Source organism: Pinus tabuliformis, chromosome 4_2 (assembly GCF_031772625.1).
Source record: "Pinus tabuliformis cultivar Carrire ecotype Pingquan chromosome 4_2, CPIR1, whole genome shotgun sequence".
In the NCBI taxonomy this organism is placed as follows: Eukaryota; Viridiplantae; Streptophyta; class Pinopsida; order Pinales; family Pinaceae; genus Pinus; species Pinus tabuliformis.
In genome coordinates this window covers 446,899,386-446,914,384 of record NC_142304.1, presented here as the reverse complement: position 1 = coordinate 446,914,384, position 14,999 = coordinate 446,899,386, and the positions used below count along the sequence as shown (strand labels likewise).

Below are 14,999 nucleotides of genomic sequence, written 5' to 3'. Positions count from 1 at the left end.
CAGCGCAGCGCTGACACAGAGCCTTAGAAGCTGACCCTGGGCCCACGCAGTGGCAACGTAGAAATAGTCGGGGACACGTTGGTTCAACTGCCAGATCAGCTGAGACTTGCGGTAGAATCTCACAAATGTCTTCTGATAGTCATATTTGTTGGGAGGGCATCCAGAGTTGTATTCAAAAAACTACTGCATAATAATAAAAAACCTCAGATCTACTGCACCGGTTTTCTTGCATTGGGTTTTTCCGGGGACATTTGTCCAAAAACCACTGTGTCACTTGTGTGTATCTTTCTTTATTGTTCTATTCTTGTTTCATCATATAATTTAATTGGTGTAGGTTGTAGTGTATGTATTTCGATGTTTTCCATAGGAAACTGCAAATAACTTGTTCATGTAAATCTAAAAAGTAGAAGAAATATCATTAGTGTTGTCGTAAGAAGTCCTGGGTTTAAGGAATTTTCACATAGGGCTCCTTTCTGAATCATTATGTCTTGGATAAACTTCAACTTCTTCATCATGGAGCCATCTTCTTCCATAACTTCTTTGTAGGGCATCTTCTTTGTAGGGCATCGACCATCTTCTACATCACTTCCCTTCAAGGAAACATAGTGTTGAACCAATAGTCATGTCATCCTTCTCTTCATCGGGAAGTGACCTTCATCATCATCTAGCTATCCTTTATACTGCTACCTCTTCCAAGTGTTGTTTCTTCCAAAGTTATCCATCCAATATTATGTGTACTAGTTGTAGGTGAATTTCTACAACCCTCTTTCGATAGCCTTGTTCCAATCCAACCAAATGCTTGCTTTCAAAAATCAAAAAGTGAACTTCAAAAATATACTTACCTCTTCATGATGGGTTTCATCATAATATCAACTTATGCAACATCAACATCTTGCATACTATTTGAACTCGTCTCCAAGACATTTACTACGAAGGTCCTTCTTCATATATATCAGGGTCTTCATAACTTCTTCATGGAGATGTCATAGTTAATCCTTATTGTTATCAAATGTTGATTAGTCATCTTATCTCAAGTGACTATAGGTACTTTACAAACTCTTCTTTCAACTTCGTATACTGCTTCCTCGAGATCTCAATACATAGTTCCTTCATCATAGGAACAATGGTTGCCAACCACCTCATATTCTTCATGAGGTCATGTAATGTTGATTCCATCATGTCATCATATAGAAGAGTTCAAGGCATATTGTATTTATGCCTTCATGTATCATTCATAAGGAAGAGTCCCTTCTTCTTCAATCATGCTCATGAGATAGAGCATTCTAACCATTCTATCTACAATTAAGTGATGACATGGCTTTATCCATCTATCAAAGTTAACAAATATATGCATACCTCTTCCTTCATGTGATCATTTGGGCTTCCTTCAGCATCTTTTCTTTCTTTGATTGAAGATGAAAAGGTTTCAACTAAATTGGCATGTTGCATTTCTCTTGTACCATACCTTCATCCTTCTAAACTGTGGATTCCACAGTAGGTGGAATGTAGACTATGTGACACTTGCTTCTTCTAAGTAGAGGTGAACCTTTTAACAAATATTCCAAAGGAGGACCTTGATGTTCCTTATTCTGAAATGCTTCTTTCTAATGATGATGAGGTGTGACAAACTCTTATCTTCCTATCTTGCTAGATGACTTGCTTCAACCACACAAACTGCTACTTCAGCTATCCTTTCATGCTTCTAATATGATGTCATACAATTATGTTATAATGCATCTTATCATGACTGCAATGCATCCTACCATGACTTGTTAACTTTTATATACTAAAAATATACTAAATGTATCTGAGACCTTCAATAGTATAGGTTTTTGACCTCTTCCTTCTTTGACTTCTTTTATTTTGATTCTTCTACTTCTTCGGTCACATGGGCTTCACTTCTTTCTTTTCTTTTCTTGTTGCCCTTCTTGAGTTTAGGACAATTCCTCTTGAAGTGCCCATATTCATTACATTCATAGCACTGAATCTTAGACATGTCAATTTTCTTTTGAAATTTCTTTCGAGGCTCAAACTTTCCAAATTTCCCTTTCCTCCTTGTCATAGTTGCATATGCTTGTGTTTGCTCATTTGATCCAACATCATTCTTTGCCTTTAATCTAGTTTCTTCAATCTTACATAATGACCACAGATTACTGAATGGAGTGGCTTCCTTCTTTCCATAGATGCTTGATACAAAGTTGCCCCATTCATCTGGTAATGCATTGAGTACAAGAGTGGTCATCTCTGGATCTGACATTGTTTCTCCTAGCTCTTGTAGTTGATCTCTTATTTGAGATACCTTCATGAGATATGAGGCTAGATACCTTCATGAGATATGAGGCTACCCCTTCTTCCTTTAATACTTTCATCTTGTATAGTTTTGTTCTTAAAGATATTATTTCCTCTGTAGTACTTACAAAGAACAACTCCATCAACTTGTCATAGATCTCTTTTGATGTCTTTAATTTTGCTACATAGGGAATGAGAGAATCATTAATTGATTCAATAAGGATTCTTTAAGCCCTTATTCCTCCTTTCATAATCTTTGATAGTGCTTGAGATTGCTCTTGTGAAGGTTTGGAGATTGAGCCCTTGACATATTCACTAACTTTACATGCAAGGTAGTTCAATGTCCCAACAAGTTTATTATTCTCCTTGCAGAATGAAGTCATTTGGTTTGTAGATTAAGACATGAAATATAAAGTACTTACTTGTCAAACGAAGATGCCTCCTTGATGATGATCTCTTCCACTAGATGCCTTTCTTGATGATGATCTTCCTTCTTCAAGAATGACAATGCTTCTTCTTCCTTCAAGGATGTTTGAGATATGCTCTTTCCTTCAATATGAGGGACATCACTTTGATTTCTTTGATGATATTGAAGTGATCTTCTTGCTTCCTTTGGTTGATAATGTAGAATGTGGAGGCTTCCAAGTGTGTAAAGTCCTTCTTTCTTTGAATGGAGGTAGGGTCCTTGAGGTTTTCTTCTTCTTCCAAGAGTTCTTCCTTCAAAATGATAATCTTTGTGATGTGATGAGTAGTCCTCCTTGCTACTCTTCTTCTTGTATTTGGCCCTTATGTATCCTTCTTTAATTGAGTGATCTTCAAGCTGCCTGTTCTTGTCACCTTAGCTCTGAAACCATCTTGAAATCTATGACAGCTAGATTAGGGTGATTTCCCTTAACTTGATCACTGCTTTTTATGTTCTTTTACTTCAACTTGTAGTATTTGTAATTAGCTTCTTCTTTGCTTGATTATTATAGTGTTATTTATCATCAAATAGCTGACAAACTATGAAGATCAATAGAACAAGTGGACACAAGATATAGGTTGCTAGCCAAGGCCAAAACCTCTCCTAGAGAGGAAAACCCACAAGAATTCTTCTCTTCTTATAAAATCTTCAAATGACGAATTCCAAGACATTCTTGTAGATGAACTTCTCTTTTACAAAGTCAACCCAAGTCAAGCTTCTCCAAAAGTGTTGCAACTTCTCTTCTGATCACAAGCTCAAACTTGCAACTTTTTGACTGCAGATTTAGACCTTGCTGCAAAAACCCTAATTCACATGTGTGGGAAAAGATGGTAAAATAGACCTTCTCTCTCCTTCGCTTAGGGTGCTTCTTTCTTCTTAAGTATTCGGCATCCAAAATTGATCTTCTTGACACCAAACTTCAACTTCTTGAGTTGCAAGATGCCCTAGTTTTTGCGCGTGTGAGAGATAGAGGCCCAAAACTTCAATTTTATCTCTCCTAGCTTTTTCACTCTTTCTCTTTGTTCTTTTCTTCTTGTCGTGCTTCTTCCTTTTTAATTGAACTTGCTTGGATGAGATCTTCAAATGAGGTCGAGTTTCTTTATATATAGGCTTCTTGTGAGGCTCGAATAGCCCTAACGAGGCTGCCTTCATCTCTGTAGGCCAATTTGTCTTCTTGCAGGCTGACTTGGTCTTGAAGGGAGACTTTTGACTCTTTTGACTCATAATAAATTCTTTGACTTGATACAAAATGCCCAATAGGGTCTTATTACATATGAGAATGACTTTTCGACTTCTAGACTCTATGACAAAACCCTAGAAGCACACAATGGGTGCTTTGACCTATAAATAAATGGACCTTGAGGATGAAACCCATGCTAAAAGTAATAATAAAAAAATCTCTTTACATAAAATACATAAAATCAATATTACATTAGACATTATGAAGACCCAACCTAGTTACATATCTCAACATGTTCCTCCTTATTTCATTTTGTATACAATCGTCCCACAATCTTTCCCATGAGGGAAGATTCTCCCATGCAATGATGCCCTCAACAAAAACTTCCAACTCTTAGGAAGGCCACTTAAGGCAGTCTTGACCAACTCTGTAGGTGGTATAGTCTCATCTATGGTAGCTAACTCATCCCTCACCTGAGTGATTTTGATAAGGTATGAAGTAACATTGTCAGTCTTGGTCATTTTATGCTTTCAGCTTCTCTCTTAAAACCATTTTCCTATTTTCATTTGAGCTTGGGTATATGTTAGTTAATGCTTCCCACATCTCGAAAGCATACTTCTTTCCTCTCACATGAGAAATGACGTGATCCTTAATGCCATCAAGAATCAGTCTTTTTCTTCTTGAAGTCTACTAAGAGTGTAGCATCCATAGGTATGGTCACCACCTTCTCAACTATTTCCAAACCTCATTCTCATCAAACATAGAAACTATTCTCTCCCTCCAAGAACTAAAGTTATCAATCCCTTCTAACCTATCTTCTACCCTCAAACCTGAAGCCATGACTTTACTCAATTGACAAGCAACTCAATGAAAAATTGTTCCCCTTCTACTCAAGTAACACCCATTACCTCGTGTATTTTTGTTTTCTTGTTACTTCTCTGTTTTTCCCTCTTTCAGACTAGCTCTAATACCATGTAAATTTTATAGACCCAATCTTGATTTGTTGTTTCACTAAGTTATACACAGTTTAATGATTCTTGTTGCTCATTAACTAAACTTAGAACAATAAACACAATGAATCTCTTACTAACTACTGAACTGGAAATCATAAATGTAACTTCACGAAAAATAAACACAAAAATTAGGGCAAAACCCCCGTAGGGGAAAACCCAGAGAAAGAGATCTTTATTTTTGCTTGAGCATATAGGAAATTACAGCAGTATAAAAATATAGTCAAACTTATCTCATTATCCAAGCAAATTTTCGCTTGAAATTTGTGCCTACTAGACTCCTCGTTTGTTGTGCCCATTTCAAATTTTCAACTCAAAAAATTACAGTCTACTACAGCGATTAATATTGTACGGCCCTCTCTTTTTCTATTCCTAAAATCCTAGATTACAGCGATTAATATTGTACGGCCCTCTCTTTTTCTATTCCTAAAATCCTAGATTTTTGTGCCTAGAAAGTACAGTCAAGTACAGCAATTACCATTGTACAATTTTCATTGGAAAACATGCTTGAATACTGTTGTACAGTCTTGCCTTGGGATGCAAGCTTCCCTCCTTGAAGTTTGCACCCTTCTTTGCTAACCTTCTCTTCCACTCGGGTCTTCCTCTTCTATTCCTCTTCTCTCTCTTCATTCAATGAACTCATGAATGCTCTCTCTCTCCTCATGTGAATCTCTCACTAATGTCTTTCTCTCTAAAAAAAATTATACTTTTTCTCTCATAACTTCTCTAATCACGTTTTCAATGGCTCAAATTAGATTAAATCTAGGGATAGCATTTTATCTCACATTAAATATACTTTATTTAATTTTCTCTTTAAATGCACTTTTAAGTCATTACTTACAAAAAGTCACTTTTTATAATATAAAGTACAAAAACTCACTTTTATACCATAAAATCACTTTATATTAAAAATTTCATTTCCTAGAGAGACAACTTTAATGACCCCTATGATAGACATCATAACATGGAAGAAGACCTCATGAGCTACAATTTCTCAACAAAGCACATGACTTTGCTCATGTCCTTCTCCTTTTTACTCTATGAAGGTCCACCTCTACTTTGGCTCTGCTTGGCCTTTCCTTTGCCCTTTTTCACTTGTGCAGCAAAAGCAAGCTCATATTTCTCCTCACTACTCCTTCACTATCCTCTAGTCAATGAGTTCTCCTAGATCTCCTTCCGGATGAAGTCATCCCACAACCAGCTCCAATCAGAAAGATGTTGCCTAGCAAGAATCCCATCCACAAAGGTGGTCCAATGCTTAATGAAAACCTTCAGAGCTATCTTCACCAACTCTGAATCTTTCACAGTTTCCCCAATAGCTGAAAGCTCATCACAAGCTTGTTGGATCCTCGTGAGTTAAGACGTTTTAGTCTTGGATCTGTTCATACTAATGTTGTCTAATTTCTTCCGCAACACCATCTTTCTGTTTTCGTTTGTGCTCTAGTAAAGACCGGTTAGGGCTATCCACATTTGACGTGTCGTGTCCTTTCCTGATATGTGAGGAATTATATGATCCCTCACACCATCCAAAATTATACACCTTACTTTCATATCCTTGAGATCATGCTCGATCACTAGGTTTGGATCTGAAGGAACCCGAATGTCTGTGTTCACAAAATCCCACAAACCATTCATTTTTAGAATCATGGTAATTTGCTCCTTCCAAAGACCGAAGTTAGCAGCCCATCCAACTTGTCTTCATATCGCAAACTACTTAGTGATGCCACCTTCAGAAACCGACCTTGACCACAAAACCCCAGCTGCAAAATTTAAAAATAATTGTGTTGTTGTAAAAAGAAGAAACTTGTTGTTGCAAACCCTCATGATCTCAGATCTCTCTCTCAAAGTTATCTAGAAAGCTCTAATACCACGTTAAATCTCCTAATACCAACCAAAATTTATTTTCTGATGACAATTATTTATTCCCAATTATTCATTTAATTGACCAAATAAATTATGAATTGCCGAAAAATAAACTCACCGATATTTTAACCTCTAGAAATATATGCAATGAAAAAAATAAAAAATAGGAGAGATCAATCACACATTGCAATAGATAAATACCAACAACAATTCTTCGTCATTCAATAATATGGAAAATCAAGGTTTTCGACCCACTGAGAATTACACGGAAAAATACATTTACTGGAACTTGTAACTCAACCCCCACTAGATGAATTCGGACCAAGGAATTCAACCTCCTAGAAATCGACCTCTGAAGGAACTCGGCCTAGAGAATTTCGGCCCAACAATTTACCAACAAATCGACCCTGCGCCTTCCCTTCAAGCTGCCACTGCACCTCAGGAAATTCAACCCTAGCAAATCGGCTTCTCCAATCAAATCGACCTCCCTCTCTCTTCAGCAACTTGACCCTGCAATCTCCAGCAATTCCACCTCCCAAATATGCCCTCAAATCCTCATGTAGTCTTCCTCCTCTGTGCTTCAATCTACTAAGCCACTCACACCAGAGAAAATCAATTTCTCTAGTTGTGTCTCCTCTCTTGTGTCTTCACCTCTCCCTTGGGCTTATTTTTATAATCTTCAATACGCCTAGATCCCTAACCCTAATCTCCCTTCTATAAGATCTTAGAGATCAATGGTTGAGATCATTTCTAAGTCACTTAAATTATTTTATTTATCCTTAGAAAATGACTTAATAATCCACAAATATTAATTAACTTTAATTATTGTACTTTTCTTAAGTTAGTTTTAGGAAATAAGACATAAAACACTTACTCCACCAAGCAAGCACCTAAAGAGGCAATAACTCATCCTCCACATGCTAAGACAGCAAACCTAGGCAAAAAACCTTCCAAAGCAACTATAAACTTCAACACAATCTTGACTACAAAAATCTTCTAAGATTTAGAGCAAAATGCATATTTTGGTATCTATGAGATATTATTTTTCATTACATATTTTTCTATACAACATAGTATTTGAATTCATATTCATATACAAATATGCTATTACGCTTTCAACGGATGACTTAAATCCTTAGATTAACAATATAAAATACAATAATATCACCATATGGAATGGACAACCTATTTGCAGTTGTTTCATTTTGTTAAAATTGGCAACTAGGGCCAAACTCCATGTGGGTCATCTTATTAATGGCAGCTGATATTTTTTTTGGATCCCTCTCATCGAGAGGTGTAGGATTGATCTAAAGATCATTCGATTCCGATAAGTATTCATGGAGATATGAATTTATTTGTGTTATGGGACAATTCGTCAAGGTCGGCCAGCGACCAAATAAACCCCACTTGTGCTCAATGTTTTAGCATAAATAAAGGAGGACTCCAAGTCATTTAGACACTCATCTTCTTGGTGATCTCTTCCTCTCCACCTGTCTTTGGGTTTTGGTGGGAGTAGAGACCTAAAGAGGATACACTGCCCTAGAGGATGCCCTATCCTATAGGCTGTCATGAAGGTGCCTTCTACACAGCCCTAAAGGAGGAATCTTGGAGGTGCCCTAGCCGCAGGGATACATGCCCTAGCCACAGTCAAGGGAGGAAGTAAAGTATAAGCCCTCAACGCTGTCCAGAAAAGGCTCTCTAGTCTAAGGAGCTTCAATGCAGATCTAAGGAGTACTAGAGGGAGCCCTAGCCGCAGTAAAAAGAAGCCTACACACAGCTGAAGGATAAGCCCTCATACGCTGTCCTAAATACCCTAGCCGCAGGTCATGATTTGCTGTCACAAGTGATCCTCAAAACGCAGCAAAAGAGAACCTTGATCTGATGTTTGAGTGGCTCCTAATCCGCAATCCTTAAAGCACCTAATTCGCTGTCATAATGGGGACTCTAGCCACTGTATTGAGAAGACTTCTATATGCTGTCTAGTGGAAGAATGAAGCCCTAGCAGCAGTGAGGAGACACGCTGTCAACCTAATTGGCAGCCCTCATCTAGCTTCTATTTGCCATCGTGAAAAAGGCCTTATACACAGCTCTTAGCCGCAATAGAAGAGGCCCTAATCAGCGGCATACAAAGACCTAAGTCACAGCAAGAAGAAGTGGTCCTATGCCGCAGCAAAAGGAAGTATTTAATCAGCATTTAAGTCACATTGCTGTAGATGACAGCGTGACATATTTGAGATCTGTTCTGGGCATGACTGTACAGCAATAAGGCTGATTGATAGACATTGTTTTCAAGGGTAATAGCTGGGTACTGTATGACAACCTTGCTTGCTGCTGGGCTAGGCCGCAGGCCATAGCCAGCAGCATATTGTGTTAAAGGTTGCACAAGGATAAGGATTGAAGGTTAATGTGACTACTTCTGTGGTCAGCATGTTAGATAGCTTGGTTAGATGCAGCAGTTGGATGCAGCATGGTATTAGAGACAGCAGTGAAGTGCAGCATAGCAGTCATTGAGTACAGATCAGTGATGGTGCAGCATTGAGTGCAGATCAGTGATGAGTACAACATTGGGTGCAGATCCGTGATGAGAGCAGCTCAGTGATTGGAGCAGCACAATGACAGGAGCAGCAACATGAAGTGCATAGCATGGTCATTAGGTCCAGCACTGTGATGATGAGTGCAGCATGGTGCAACACAGTGAGGTGCAGCAAGTGGACGAGATGCAGCACAATGATAGGTGAAGGAGTCACCTTGGAGAATCAGTTGAAGCAGCATGTCTTCAACTGATCTCATGTAGATATAGAAAGTCGAAGTGTTGACTTCTGTTGTAAATGTACTATCTCTCTCTCTCTACTGAACTATTGGAGAACATATAAGAAAATTTGACGAAGGGTTTCCCCACATTGGGGTTTTTCCCTGGCTAGCGCCACATCTTGTGTCCTCTCGTCTTGGCATGTCTTCTGCGATTTATGTTTATGTTCTATCTGCAGTTTACTTTAATGCTGATGTGATTGCTAATCTGGAAAAGATAACACATTTAGTAGTAGCCAGCTTCCCTGGCCACCCTACATTATGGATACGTAATGTAGCTATTAAATTGATTGCAAAGAGTTGCATCATTATATTTCACATGTTGACGGATAGACTCATTATAGTAGCGTTAGCAACCGAACAGGACCAACCAGGAACCTTTTCTTAATTATATCCTTCAAGATGGGACGTTGTACAATCTAAGACAAATATATGTCCCGGATGACACTATTATAAGCTCTTGCCCACATAAGTTAACTTCCCCTCTTACCAAATTACCAAGGATACTTTAGAGCAATATTTGGCATCTTCAAAGACACTTTTACTGGGCATCTATGTTAAAGAATGTTCACAGTTATGTACGTTGATGTTCAGTGTTCAAAAAAATCAAACCATCCAACTAAAAGCTTGCCCTGTTTCAACCTCTATGAATGACCCACATATGTTCCATAGTCGACATAACTGTACATTTTATAGTGGTGTGTCTCTTCTCCAAAATGGTAATTCTAGCCATTATAGCAAAACCTGTGACACATTTAGAGGCACAAAATTGGAGAGACAATGGTTAATCAATTAACAGTATTTCAAACCGAGATTCCACATTCTTTAATCGTTTTCCGAACACTGGTATCGTTGTGGCAAGTTGGTATATATGTTTTGCAATAATGCTTCAGAATCTGCGGATATTTCCTCTACACCGAAGTTTACTTCCCCCACTTTGACAGATTTTAACTCGTGTTTCCAGTCTCCAACATTTTTTATGCATCCCTTTTCGTTTGATAGGATGTTTAATGTTGTACGACTTCAAGTTAATCTTCTTTGGTTTGTTGATGTTTCAGAGCCGGAACTTTTTGGCTGTGGGAAATACACGGTTGAAGCTCGGGGTTTGTAAATCTGTAACTGTTAATCTTCTTTCTTTTCTGTCGAATAATTTTGTAATTTTTATTTATCAAAAAATAAATGTAGCTATAAGTGGCGCACACCCTCCTTCCCCGACGCACAGAAAACTAGCACACCTGCAGAGGCACACTAGCTACCTTGTATAATTACCATCTCCATACAAAATAATAACATTTCAAAAGTAGATCCATGATTGGAGTGAAACGAGAAATTGAGCAGCACCGAGCATCCTAACGATAAATTAGGTTGCAATATCAAGCGACGTGAGTTGTACAACAGCACCCATGAAACGAGCAGTTTAAGGGGACTTAGCAGATAAGAATGTGTATTCTCTCTTTGGAGGTCACAGGTTTAAAATGGAAGGGGAATAGAATATGTGCACCTGTGGGGTTTAGACTAGAAGGGAGTGGTCCTCTTAAAATATAGCTTAAGTGAGCTTATCGGTTAAGAACATGTGCTTGCTTAAGTGGGCTTATCAATTAAGAATATGTGTTTGTTTAAGTAAACCTATCAGTTAAGAATATGTGTTATGTGTTTGTTTAAGTAAACCTATCAGTTAACATGTGTTTTCCCCTTGTATATGACAGATTCAAATCAAAATGAAATTAAAGCATCTCCATAGAAATCCGTTGCCCCGCCAGCAAAGGATATCTTACATCAATTAGGTGTCTGAGAAAGCCATGACCTTATTAGATTATTATTATTAGTTAAAATAAGATATCATTCTAAAAAATAAATAAAAAGGAAAGGAAAAACTGGCTGGGCAGGTGCATGTCACTTTGAATTTGTGACCATGCATACAACACTGGTTGGACCAGGTGCAAGTCCTGGGCGACTTTTTGGGGAACCAAATTGAATGATATTAATAGTTTTCCATATCTAAACGGATGGACAACTATGGTAGAAACCAAATTGAATAATGATAATGGTTAGCACGATGCTAAATCTAAACATTGGCCTCATCTAGCTACCCAACAACAAAACTAAATAAATCATGAATAAGAACGGAACTCTGCACAATATTGACCCAACTAGGTGGGCTTTAATATTCTATATATTTTCATTTGTGAACCGTATGCAAAAAGGAACACTTAAAAATTGAAGGGAAAAGGCAGCTATCCTACCTGCCGGCCATTGAGCAATTAGCCTTTCCTTAAGAGAAGCAACGGTGGTGGCAGGGGCGTATTTGTTGGGGCCGATATCAGTGCCATCGTACAGTCGAAACTTGAGCTCCACCGATTCCTCCACTGCCATTTTCACACCTATAAATTTTTCTCCCAGTATCAATAACTTTGCATTCTTTCAGTTCCAATTGGAATGATTTTAACAGGGCATTCTATCGATAAATCACTCAAATTCAGGGCATCGATGACTATGGGTAACCAATTCAAGGCTGCATTCTTTCACTTAACATCCCAATTGATCACTAAATCACTCAAAGTCAGGCCGTTGAGGACTATGAACGGCCAATTCAATTCAAGTAGGGTTTCCGCGTTACTGCAAGCAAAATGAACAATCAATCGCGCCCGTACTCATCTAAAAGGCAAAACAGGGGAGCATAATTGGAACAAGTCCCCAAAGTTTAATTTAATGGAGGCCGGTGGCTCCTTGGCGAATGGTCAATGAACCGTCTGCCGTGCCAATTCCCACCGTTAGAGCTCCGCGCTTCAAAAAATTAAAAGCCAGAAAATTACACATTCCTTGCATTTTATACCGTCTGAGATTAAAATGGAAATCGGAGGCGCAATGATTGAACGTGTCAAAGGTTTTACTTAAAATAAGCCACGGTCTCGAGTGGGACCAAGTTACAGTTGATTTGGCGTTGCAGCCTTTGCGGGGTAGAAGTCTTCTTTTCGTATACTCTAGTTAATTTGTTGCACAACAGAATATGTGATTGGCTGTCCTCTCTTTCCTTTTCAAGGATTTAAAATACGTTTTTGAATATTTTAAAAATCTCTTTCCTCTTTGCTTTATGGGTAAAATAGTAAAATGTTTTATTGTGAAATGATAAACCGTGATTAAGATAAAAGTTTTTATTAGGAGATTTATTATCTTTTTATAAAATAAATGTTTTCATTAGGAGATTTATTATCTTTTTATAAAATAAATGTTTTTATTAAGATATTTATTATTTTTTTACAAAGTAAATATTTTTATTAGGAGATTTATTAATTTTTTGTAAGGTGGGAAAACTTATCATATTTAGATGTCAAATTAGTTAGCAATGAGGACAATGATTTTCACTAAAATCCCCAAATGTTGGTTGACTCATCATCATTATTCAAGGAAAATCACGCCACTTGGAATAACCCGTTAGTGGTCGGTAAGAGGGCAGGCTTTCACTCATGCGAGATGTCTCTGGGTCTTGGGTCGTTAACCTGTTTCCATACGTCCGAGGAAGACGAGCTCTTACCCCAGCAGAAGCAGTTTTAGGGCTTTCACTCATGCGAGATGTCTCTAGGTCTTGGGTCATTAACCTGTTTCCATACGTCTGAGGAAGACGAGCTCTTACCCCAGCAGAAGAAGTTTTAAGGCATACTCCAGACCCGATTATGAGATCTATTATCATTATAAGAGATTCCTTTATTATTATTCAATTTATGAATAGCAACAAAACTCTAAATTATGATAAGCTTACTACACTTATCACAAGAATCAAGAAAGAACTTGTTGGTTTGAGGAAACTAAGTTTTTACATGGCCTAAGGAACCCTAAAATATAAGATAACAATTATGTTAATATTGCCATACTTATATGTGTTATATGATAGCCAGACTTATGATGAGGGCATATTAAGTCAATTATCTTAATTTTTAATAGGCAAAGGGGTGAGGCCAATTCAATTCAAGCCTCTAATATGTTCAAGTTATTGTATTTCTGGTGGTATAAAGATATGGATCTCTTCCTCTAACATAGGTGGGATTTGGGTTTACAAGTCAAAACATAGTAATCAAGTCGATCTAGAGGAACAAGGTAAATTGCTTCAAAATTTATAGCTTTTTGGATAAAATCAAGTATGATATAGGCAAAGTCCTTAGCTTGTCATCGAAACTCTGTCTTCTTGGTTTTTAGGGATAGTTGTTTGGCTAGGCTACAAACCAAGGGAAATAAGTTTGGTATCTTATGAGTCTTGGGCTAGTTGTGTTTGCTTGTTATCAATATGCACTCGCAAGTACACCATCCAAAATGTCAAAGAGAAATTCAAAAAACCCATAAAGTTCTCCTACAACATAAAATTTTCATAAATAAGACTAAAATATCCATAATTTCTATTACTACTAAAGTAAATGAAACAAAACATCATCATGTTTCTAGAACAAAATGATAATGGACATTCCAATGCAGCAACAAAAACAAAAGCAAATACAAGTTTTAGAAAAATAATACATTGAACTTAGATCTATCGTTTTCGAACTTTGATAAGTGTTCTCTCTCGACAACTTCCAAACTCAACATGTTTGTGTTCTCAATCCCTAGGAAATTAAGAAAAAGAAATAATTTATCAATTAATGGAGGGTTTTGATTTGGAAGAATAGTCATCTCTTTAGTAAGATAATTGTTAAAAGTGTTATAGAAATTTTCTTTACATATAAATATATTTTCATAGAATATACACAAATATCATTTTTTTGGAAAAAAGTTGTAACTAATTCCAATAAACTCTATGGCTGAAACCTTGTTGGTTGGATAACATGTTGCATTTTCATCAAATTAGGACTTCTTTTTTCTTGTATTATCTCACTAGCCAATTTAGTTGTGCCTTTCTTTTAATACAAATCTATATATTTTTTAATGTTAAAACTAATAATAATAATGTGAAATTGTCATATCTAGTAAGTAGTTTCATATTATAATGTTTGAATCTTTTGGAAGATTAAAGGTTGTTAAATAATTTTTATTGGTTTTTTTACATATGCATATATTTATATACGAAAATCAAAATATCTTTTAATTATATATGCATATATAAATTTATGGAAATCAAAATATATTTTAATTTTATTTAATTTAATCATTTTTTGTGCATTGTATAATAAATTAGGAGTTATGAAATTCAAAATTAAAAATTAGTATTTCAAAATAGTCTAGTCTAATTTATAGATAAAATAGTGTTTTTATTTGGAGAATCCATATAATTTCAACCAAGAATATCAATTTTTGTTATTTAAAATATATTTTTGAATGCATAAATGGATTTAGCACACACTAAAAATATATAAATTATACAACTTAAACTCAATTTTTTTAAAACCTTTGTCGTATTTTG

At 36.6% G+C, this 14,999-nt stretch overlaps 1 protein-coding gene across 2 annotated transcripts in view; it reads right to left on the bottom strand.

Annotated features, from left to right (window-relative positions):
* Positions 1–12,465, bottom strand: part of LOC149169891 (membrane-anchored ubiquitin-fold protein 3-like) — a 161,354-nt gene extending 148,889 nt beyond the window's left edge. The window contains exon 1 of one of the 2 annotated variants that reach the window (XM_089428845.1): positions 11,857–12,465. In XM_089428845.1, coding sequence (XP_089284971.1) covers positions 11,857–11,986 — 130 coding nt within the window. In that variant the 5' untranslated portion in view covers positions 11,987–12,465. The remainder of the gene's footprint in view (positions 1–11,856) is intronic. The other variant, XM_089428846.1, reaches the window with a different exon arrangement.
* Between the last annotated feature and the right edge of the window lie 2,534 nt (positions 12,466–14,999).